General features: G+C 34.1%; 2 protein-coding genes across 5 annotated transcripts; both read right to left on the minus strand.

Moving 5' to 3' along the window:
• Positions 1-2,134: 2,134 nt before the first annotated feature.
• On the minus strand, positions 2,135-7,400 carry LOC145588215 (uncharacterized). Of its 4 annotated transcripts, XM_081644861.1 has the most exons (5): positions 6,968-7,397; positions 5,123-6,207; positions 4,605-4,696; positions 2,842-3,025; positions 2,135-2,747 (listed from the first exon to the last, which is right to left on the minus strand). In XM_081644861.1, the coding sequence occupies exons 2-5, from the start codon at positions 5,174-5,176 to the stop codon at positions 2,427-2,429; spliced, it is 651 nt and encodes a 216-aa protein (XP_081500987.1). In that variant the 5' UTR covers positions 5,177-6,207; positions 6,968-7,397; the 3' UTR covers positions 2,135-2,426. The 4 variants fall into 4 exon arrangements, with proteins under 4 accessions (XP_081500987.1, XP_081500989.1, XP_081500988.1 ...); XM_081644863.1 differs by having other exon boundaries at positions 2,842-3,007; positions 5,123-7,400; XM_081644862.1 differs by lacking the exon at positions 5,123-6,207 and having other exon boundaries at positions 2,842-3,007; positions 6,968-7,398.
• A 1,155-nt stretch (positions 7,401-8,555) lies between these two features.
• LOC145588216 (uncharacterized) lies at positions 8,556-10,398 on the minus strand. Its single transcript, XM_081644865.1, has one exon. The coding sequence runs from the start codon at positions 10,350-10,352 to the stop codon at positions 8,739-8,741; it is 1,614 nt and encodes a 537-aa protein (XP_081500991.1). The 5' UTR covers positions 10,353-10,398; the 3' UTR covers positions 8,556-8,738.
• Positions 10,399-10,630: the final 232 nt, after the last annotated feature.

The following is a 10,630-nucleotide window of genomic DNA, read 5'->3' on the forward strand; positions in this document are numbered from 1 at the left end:
TTTACAAAGTCATATTCCGTCTATATCATTTACCCTTTATAACATAATCCTTTATATACAGATGTAATCAAATTACGATGCTACTTGCAAGCTAGTAGTAGTAGATCAACTGTACTTACAAAGAAAAAATAAGCATCAAAAATATATATAGACCCTACTTACTTTAATTGATTGTAATACTATGTTTCTTATCTGATTGCTATTTACGTTATAATATTATGTTCCTTATCTATTAGGGCTCCTTCATTCAATCAAAACTAAGTAGGTCCTTTGAAGATTATTAGAACTTAAAATGAAGTTACAAGTACTATGAAATTAAAGAAGCTGACCACCGGCACAACAATGTATTAGCTGGACCTCCAATTGATCGATATTACTATGTTAGAAACTTAGAATGTGACGTTGTGTTCTTATGTCAACCATGTTTAATTGTCCAAAGTTTGAGTAGTTTCCGCGAAACCAAAACACTCAAGCTAAGCTACCATTACGCGTTTGTGCATGCTATACATTACTCGCATCAAACATATGTCATGTATGCGTCACATAACCTTACATGGATACGTACTAACAGTTACTAATCCGTAAGAGTATTAGAGGAAATATCCCTGAAATCGATTAGATCATATATATTGCTTGAGCAAGCTGTATGAAACTATGAATACGAGTGAGATTTGATATTATATCAACACGATTGATTAATATTTACTAACATGAGCTGTTTTCTATAATTACATAACCACTAACTACTTAACATTCACTGCCCTACAAAGAATTCTCTATTATAACTTGGCCAAAACGAACTTTGACGTATCTTTACAAGCAGATCTCACGCATGTGAGCTTCTTCAATTGTTTGATTTTGTAGCATGTGGACAACAATTCTCCTCATTCTTTTGTCTTTGCTTAATTCTCGAAGCACCATATTAAATACAATCAATTCATTCAAGATCTACAGTCATATACTAAGGTCATGTTTAGTTCACCTTATTTTTACTGATTTCAAATGAGATCAGAAAAAATAAGTGCCATGGAGTAACATAATAACATTTATTTTAACATAGTGATTTTTTTTTAAGTATAACCTTTATGTTTAAATAATAACATTTAAACATAAGTAACTCTAATATTAATGGTTCACAAAAAATTAATGTAAACCAAGTCCATTTGGACGGGGATGGGTCTCGGTTTGGCGGGTGGTGGGGCGAGGATGGGGATGAAAACCATACCCGCCATGGGTGATGGGGCGGGGGTGGATTTTAGGTTGTACTCGCCCCATCCTAGCCCCGCCCCACTTCATACCCGCCCCGCCCCACTTCGTACCCGCCCCATACCCACATCTATTTAATTTTAAAAATAAAATTATATACTTTTATACTATTTTATAAAAAAATTATGTAAAATAAAAGAGTAAATATAATACTTTGTAATACATTTATATTATAAACAAAAATATGTGTAATATTGACATTTTTAAAAAAAAATAAAATTGTATTCTATATTAATTATGTAGGATTGTGTACTGTATATGTGAAGCGGGGATTAGGCGGGTCTTGGGTGGGAATTAGGTGGAGGTGGATATCCAAGTGGGGGTGGGGCGGGGATGGTTTTGGAATTGTACCCGTCGGGGTGGGGATGGGGATGGAAAAGCCAACATCCGGTTCGACCCGCCCCATTGACATCCCTACATGAAATTACTAAATTAGTACAAAATATCTTAACGATTTTTCACTTAAAATAGACAAGGATTAGATGTTGCAATATCATAGGAAGATTAGGAACAGAGAATTGTCTTTATAAGTACAATTAAAAACTTTTTTAAAAATAATTGTAGTACCAACAAGACTCACTTATATACATAATTATAAATTTAATAATTTCGGACTATATTTCAATATTAATTTGTGCTTGATAAGTTGAAGTATGTAATTCAAAAAAAAAAAAAAAAAATTATAAATTACGATTCTTGAACTTTTTTGTAAGAAAGTTTTACAATTTTTAAACATAATTGCTAGATTTCTTACCAGAGGTAAAATGCAATTACAAAATTTTATAAAGTCGTGCAAGGTGACTAGGTGAGCAACTCTAACACACAAACTTAACATCAAGTAACGAACATCTGATTCAAATAAATGTGATAAAGCAATACACAAACATGGCAGATTGACTGCCCATGTAGATTAGTAGATTAAATTAAATCTATGTAATACCTATTGTGAAGATTTTTTACAAGTGAAGCAAATTAGCGCTATTTACATGAAACTGCAGAACCCCTCCTTAAGATAAAACGCTTCCCTTTGCTAAAAGACTCAGACTACAAATACATTTTTCTGCAAAAATCAGAGGGTCGATGGCAGAAGCAGTTTCGGGTACTTGGATGATCAAAGCAGAACACTAAGATGATCAAGTATGTTGAGCTCTCCTCCTTTTCTATATAATTTCTATATCTATTGCTCCATCATTCTCCACATTCATGGCATACGATTCATCTACAGGAGGCATATTATCTAACTCGTACAAGGGTTGAACTCTACTATTTATATCATCTAGCTCTGCTTGAACTGAAGCTACCTCTGATCTTAGCTCTGACCTTTCTACCTCCCACAAAGCTCTTTCATTTTCTCGCCGAGACTGAACATATGCTATTCTCTTATGCAGCCGAATACACTCATTCCGAAGAAAACTAATTTCTGTTCTACTTCTTTCTATACTAGCTGATAACTCATCAGACCAATGAAAATATTCACATTGCTGCAATAAAGTCAAAAAGAAAGGCTATGATTATGAGTCGAATAAACTTCTTGAAAAGAATTGAACACTTAAGGTTGAGATATAGAGCACATACATGATGAAATACATTCTTGGGGCAGTTATAGAATAATCTATAGGGATTTCTCAAAGTTTTTGACATCCTCAATTTGGCTGGAAGCCCACAGCAACAGTGCAGCTCGGAATTTTCACTAGTCGGACTTGCACCCTCAGAGGTACTGATGTCATGCAAATCTTGGATCCTGCGATGTTTTGTCCATCTGTGAGATCATGAAACAACATTTGGAAACCAGAATCAAAATGAAATGAAGTGCTAACAAGTCAACTAATAATACATCCAAATGATCCCGAAAAATAAGATAACGTCCACTATTTTTTTTAAAAAAATATATGTTTTTATAATTAAGTCGCATTCCCCTTTTCTGGAGAATTTGTCTCAGTAACATGCCAAATCTTGCTGATATGTGATTTAGCAGACACGAGGTATTGTGAAGACGGTCAAATTAGTTTCAATGTGGATAGCACAAGGAAAAGCATTTTTTCCTATCGTTAAATAATGTGTTTGTCAGTAAATGACGTCTACTTTCCAAAGCTTCATAACAAGGTTATTGGGGAACAGCTCTACTAAGTGTTTCATGGGTCTTCTTAGCAAGATTTTGGATTGCTTCTGAGGTTGGAGTTGATTAGTGAGAAATGTAGCTTCTTAGATAAGTATAGCAGCTGGTTGATCTCATCTGGTGGCATTTACACTTGGAAAAATGAGCAAGACAAAACAGGCAGTTTAATTTCTTAATGAGTGCTAGACACATGATGTTTTACGTGGCAATAAAATGTAAGCAGCAAAACTCCAACAGGCGGCTTCATGTTTATTTATTTTTTCTGAACAGGTACATACGGACCCTCTTAGGTGCATCGCACAGGTTATATATGCTATTAATATAAATATGAAATCAAATATATATACACAACTAATTAATTTTATAAATAAGACTTTTTTTTATGCAAATGACTTTATATAATTATATTTCAACTAATTAATATTATAGGTAATAAATTACAGTATTAGATCACCTAAGCTTTGGCAATGCCAAACTTTGAGACATTTCCATCATGTATGTGATTTGAGGATTGTGGTAAAAGTTTGAAGGGGTAATTTTCTGCTGTGGTGTTGTTGTGATCAATAAAATGGAAATACTCCTTCAACTGTGTGTTAATTGCATGTTGCTGGTCTATATGCTTTTATGTTACAATAATTCAATCATTAAAGTCCATCCTAATATATTGCAGACAAGTTGGCGCTTGAAAATGGGGTTTGAAGGATTAATTGGCTTGCCAAAGCTTAGGTGATCTAATACTATTATTTCATTACCTACAATATTAATAAGTTGAAATATAATTATATAAAGTCATTTGCATCAAAAAATACACTCCAATGCGAGCATAAGGCAGCATAATCATTCATGCCAATGCACATGTTTGACTTAGGTGCTTCACATATTTAACTTAGGTGCTGCACGCATTTGGAATTTTTACTTTGGTAGCGTTAGCTTGGAATAACTTTCTTCTTTATTTGCAGGAGATAAAGGCATCTCAAATCAAACCACATACAAGTTCCTCAAAAATAATTTTAATGTGAGTGAAGCTTATAAATGAATTTAGAGCTCCTCTGAATTTAAAAGTTTGATAAGTGAAGCTAAAAGTCAAATTATAACCCTTAATTCAAAGTAATTTATACTAAGTGAGGGTATTTATCTTAAAAGTCTTACGCAGATCCAAATATGTATCAGTGATAAATATTGTCAAAGCAACAAAATACAGGCTGTGATGAAAACCTTGTACCTTATCCAGGCATGCCTCCATAGAAAAGTTGCAACTGCAACTCCAACCACCGCAGTGGCAGAGTACTTGGAAAGCCAACCTCCTTGATGATCCTGTACCAGTGTCAATCAGAAAATTCAGCTTACAACAAAAACTAGAGATGACAGTAAAATCTAGAAGAAGGAAAATTAAGAAAACAGAAAGAGAAAATATGGGAAGGATAGTTGCAGTAAAAATCTTGAATCTTATTCTTTATACTTCCTCTGTTTTTTATTAGTTGACACATTTCATATAGACACATTTGCCAATGCATACTTTCAAATGTAAATATCTTTAATTACATATTAGCAAAAAATATAAAATTTTGATATTTGGAAACTAGATGTTGAAACGAAGCTAACAAGACCCCACATGACTATGTTTTTATCTATCACTAAATCACAAAACAAAGTTAAAGTAAGTTATGTGAATAGTGCACAAAGTCAAAACGTGTCAACTAACAAAAATGGAGGTAGTAATAGATAAGAACAGTATGATACCTCTGCATAGTACAGGAAGTCAGATGCCAAATTGTGAGGAAAGTCAGGAAACATAATACACAGCAAACTTGGTCTTTTCCTTCTTCCCTTCGAAAATGGGGTTTTTTAGGGAGCGAGGAGGGGAGGCATAGAATGGGTTATAGACTAATAGTTGCTGGTTCATTTATCTTACATATACTCTAGACAGCAATTTTGAGCACTATGAAATTTATCCTTGTGTAACAGCAGCAATTATTATTCAGAATGTTACGACTGCTTGAACAACCATCAGACCGCAAATCGCCATGACATTACATGGATAGAGTGCTAGACCCAGCCTAATGACTCAACTCAGCACGTCAATGGCAGAAACTGTCCCTCACCATCTTCATATTTGGTGTCATAAGTTGTCTTGGATTACCTTTGGGAGAAGCACCATGCCATTTTCTTCACCCCTAATTCAACCAGTCACCCACCACTGTACCAATACCAGCTTCCATATCTCTGAATAATCACTATGACTCAAGCAAGGATCTGAATCACGACCAGGAAATGGAGGGCCTAGACTATTAAAAGAAGATGACACTATGAATAAGTTTGATGCAATTACAGAGGTAGAAGCAGCAAAGCAACCATTCATATGTTATTTTCGAGAATAGATTATAAAGGGCATCCAGAAACAACACCAAGGCTTTACCCTTTTTTGTCACTGCCAAAAGTAACTCAAGATCGTCCATATCAAGAGCCAGATCTAAGTCAACATAGCCTAGCATACTAGACTTCAAGACATTCCCACTGTCTCTACAAATGAAATATACCATCTGAAGAGATTGTCAGCTAAGCTTACTACAATCAATTGCTACTCTTGTACTCGGTTCCTTTGCCACCTCTTAACTTCCACCAAGCAAGCAATTGCAAACAAATAAAATCCAGCAATTCAATATAAAAAAAAAAAACCAAACATATACGTCAGGAAATCAGCTATATTCACCTTCCCTTTCAGTTGTTTCTACTTTTCACAAGGAACTCTATATGAAGGCATATTGTCGCAAAGCCAAGCAAGTGTGTTCTTGTGCAGTGGGAGGGCACTTGGAAATGTTGAAATTCTAAATCAAATCAAAAACACCCAATAAAGGAAGAGATTTGAAACTACTGATCTAAATTATAAACCAATGACTTATCCCTCAACAACCATAACTCTATCATGTGCCCCCTCCACAATTCATAACCACGTTTTCCAATAAAATACTCGCTGGATCATCATCACGAAAACATTCTCAGCAAACGGACACAACTTAAGTCAAGGTATATTGCATTGCGACACTCCAATCAAAACCACACAAACACAATCATAGCAAGCAGTGTACAATAAGATTAATTAGGTGAACTAGGATAGATTTGACCGCTTCTATTCACAATTACAAATTTATACAAAAACTAGCTCAATTCAAACACATATTAATTAAGCTCACTACTGGAGCAATACTGCAAACAATTCACGTACATCAAGGTTCTTTCACAAATCAACGACAATGTGGAGAATTTTAGCAACAAATTTCACAAATCATTCCCAAATGTTGCATTAAAATTCTTCGTTACAGTGCAATTGAATTAAAAAAAATTAAAAAAAAAAAAAAGGAAGAAAAAAAACATGCAAATTTATGCAAATTAAATAATTGAATTAGTTATATATGCATGAAAAACTTCAATTTTTAATGTCATATTAAATTAATCCAAGCTTGCAAACAAATAATCAAATAAAAACAAAATATTTAATCGATTTTTATTACATTTTTTGTAATTTTGCTTAACAAATTAAGGGGAAACGAGGAATTTGGAGAGAGAAAATTCTCTGTATCGACTAACCTGGGCATTAAAAATGGCGAGAGAAGACGAAATTTTGGTCCGAAAAGCGGAAATGAAGAGCAACATCGAAGTTGAGCATTCCCAGAAAGCATTGAAAATTGATATTACAACAATGTCGCTTGAATTTGATCGATTTCAGGCCAAAATTGGGGGAAATAGTGCATATTAGGTTGAATTTGATTCCCGTCAAAAAAAAAAAAAAATGGTTGAATTTGATTAAATTTGAGCAAGGAGATAATTAATGTTTTCAAGTACTGAGAAACCCTAGCTTGGTTGATTAATGATAATCTGTCTCTTTGAGTTAAATTGAATTTCGTTTGGAAATTTTGAGGAAGATAAACTGTGTGCTAATACGGTAGAATAATTTGACCAATCTTTATAACTTGACCAATTTCATCGTTTTATATTTCACAAATTTTTAAATGTGGCTGGCCATATCATAATAGTAGGAGTTACTTGATTACTTCTTCATGGTGTGGCCACTAGGCTGTTTATATTTTCAAGTCACAATGAAAATGTTTTAGTTTGATTTATAATCATTGTCTTTGAGGGAACCATATGGTCCATGACTTTGAGTACCATTTATGTTGTGTGAAGAAAAAAACAAAAAAAAAAATATCAAACATTGTTAATGGTTGACATATGGTATGGATAAATAATTACTATTTCTTTTTAAATAATATTACTTGTGTTTCGAATTATTTGCAACAATTTGACATATTTTACTCACACTTTATGTCAAATCGTTGTAAATAATTCGAAACAGGGGTAGTAAAAGAAATTAGATAAATACCTTGAATCATCTTTTCGAATAACATTGAATTACAAGAAATTTAAAACGGATTACAATAAGGTTAAAATGTACACCGAAGTGATGAACTTACACCATAGCCTTAGACTACCCGGCCCTTAACCTCAATTTTAAGTAAACTTTGAAGAATATACCACATTTGAGTCCATCTACTTTGTGTGTTTCATTATGTACTATATCTTATCCATTCAACCAAATGTTAATGTACCTTGGGACAGCAAAAGAACTCGTTCTTCCATTTTGAGATCTGATCCTTGTCAAAATAGATCCAACTTAAATATCTTAAAATGAGACCTTGAATTGAATTGGAAAATATAGTCAAATTAAGAGTTAAATTTATTGAGTAACAATTGCTTTACATAAAGTTATTCCTCAAGTAATAAATATGTAATTATGGAGTATAAGATTAGGTACCCTAATTCTAATTGTCCTCAATACAAGATGAATGTTCTTTAATTGTATATTTGTATCAACTAAAAAGAAAATGAAATTATAGATGAAAATTATTTTTTTTTCCTCTTAACTTTTTAGCCTTTTTATTTAAGTAGGAAGGATATATAGTTTAGTAATAAAAATTGACCGTATATCACAATGCAAAGTTCATTATATAGGAAACCACTTACATAAAATATTTCTTTTCATTTTAACTTTTTAAGCATATTATATTTTCGTTTGACATGGCTTATGACCAAATGTTTAGCCCATATAAACCTAAAGGTTAAATTAAAAAAATTAAAAAATAAAAATTGTCTTAAAAGAATATAAATCATGTAAAAATAACGAGATAAAATAGGCGTGTAGCAATGCTTAGTACCTCTAAACCATACATCAAATTAAGCTATAATTAAATACAATTACAATTATTTATCATACATTCATTCGGTTACTAAGATGACATATAACTATATAATACATGGATTACTTCTACATGGCATTATTAATCATATACTTGTATACAATCTAATTACTACTCGTAGGAATTAGTGGCAAGTCAACCTCATCACTCCATTCTATGCACCTAGTTTCATAATAAGAACTCTCAACATCACTTGGCCAATAAGTCAGCCAAATTTTGCACCCAATTCCCCACTTCAACACACTACCCTCCATTTCTTTGTTCAATCTCCACTTAACCTCTTCTCCATACTCATTTCCAGTGAAAACAAGGCCACCAGATTTCATAAAAGGCCTATTTACTCTTGAATACCTTTTCCCTAAATCGTCCTTAGGCTTGTTATTGATACATGCACCACCATTTAACTTTGTGCTATAAACTTCGATTCCATTTGTGTTGTCATAAAAAATTGCATCAAATATTGCAGCGTTTCCCTCTACATCTTGGTCGCATCTCCAATTCTTCATCTTCATCTTTGTTGAGGTCCTTGACATAGTTTTCACCTTAGGATTCTTCATTTTACCAAAACTACCTTTCACTAATTTCTGTGTCTCAATTTCTCTTTCTGAATTAACGGTTGATTTTCCCAAACTCAAACTTGTTACATAGTCGGACCCAACCTCCGGTCCAACCCAAAATTCAATTCTTGAAGGGAAATACAATTCTTCACGAAATTCCACCTCGTTACCGTCTTCATTTTTATTAAACCCTAGTTTTACCACGTGGACTCGTATGTTATCGACACGTGCGCTAACTTGGATATGGCCTTCAAAGAATCTAACCGCATATTCAAGCTGAATATGAGCCTCTAGCTGCTGATGTGCTAGAGCATACCTTAGTGCCGATTCCTTAGCCCCAACAAAAAGGAATCCTTCTTTCCCATCATTTGAGCACGTACGCTTCATCCCCCATATTGGCAAGTAGCCTTTCAACAACCAAAGACCACAAGCTTCCGAAGCATAAGTAAGCCCAAGGTTTGAAGGCAAAGGTAGTAACGATGTCAATCCCACGCGCATCTCTCTTGTAATCAACCACTTTGCTAGCATATATCCAAAGGCGCGTGAGATGCACATCTCAACATCGGCACCAACAACACCCATGAACCCCTTCAACACTGGCACGCGATTAACACGTGACAATAACTCGAGGTTTGGACCCAATAAAGAATGGAAGTAGAAAGATCCAACTTCGGTAGGAGCATCACACGCACATAGCCAAAATAAGCGCGTGAATAACAATAGATTGAAAAAACACGAAAAAGATTCAGGTGTATACGTCTCAAGGATCCTTGCAATTGGGTAAAGTTTTACCTTAACAAATTGGGATCCATGGTGGGTGTGATCATGAAAAGTTATAGGTGCACGATTTATTGTTTCTTGGACAAGTTGGAGCACAAGAGGTAGAAAAGGCTTATTAGAGGAAAGGGAACAAGGGTCGGACAACCATAGTGTCTTATGAGACGACGACTCGTTAGGATCAAATCCTTGGATACATATAGAAAATGTTATCCATACTTCAGTTTTCAACTCGGATGAACGTTCAGCTTTTAGTTGTATTGATCGAGTTGAGTTTTCTCTAGTGGTGTTACTAGAAGAAGCAAGGTTGTAAAAGAGTTGCGAGTTTGAATTGCTCCATTCGGGAGAACTAGGTAGGTCACATATCCATGACCAAATATCCATATTTGGGATTAATATTGAGGTTTATGGTTGAGAGGTAAGGGGAAGAGTAGTATATGGAAGACTGTAAGCGATGAAGTGTAGTATACATGCATGGATTTATAGAAAGAATGAGTGATGCATGATATGCCAACTTGGAACTAATTTTAGCCACCTAGCAAAATAAGGCTCTAAGGTATCATCACAAGCGGTCCTTATTAAGCTAGGTCTTACTACTTCTGTTTGCTTTCATGCATTTAATGTGACAATACACCAAATATGTAACATATACGAAGTATATA

The sequence above is a fragment of the Chenopodium album genome, chromosome 17, assembly GCF_948465745.1.
Source record: "Chenopodium album chromosome 17, dcCheAlbu1.1, whole genome shotgun sequence".
NCBI lineage: Eukaryota > Viridiplantae > Streptophyta > Magnoliopsida > Caryophyllales > Amaranthaceae > Chenopodium > Chenopodium album.

Coding starts and splice junctions, on each gene's coding strand:
- LOC145588215 (XM_081644860.1), bottom strand. CDS start 7,033: ATGTTGCTCTTCATTTCCGCTTTTCGGACCAAAATTTCGTCTTCTCTC. Junction 4,697..6,967: donor TCGCCATTTTTAATGCCCAG/GTTAGTCGATAC, acceptor ACACTGGTACAG/GATCATCAAGGAGGTTGGCT. Junction 2,748..2,841: donor CCAAGAATGTATTTCATCAT/GTATGTGCTCTA, acceptor ACTTTATTGCAG/CAATGTGAATATTTTCATTG.
- LOC145588216 (XM_081644865.1), bottom strand. CDS start 10,352: ATGGATATTTGGTCATGGATATGTGACCTACCTAGTTCTCCCGAATGG.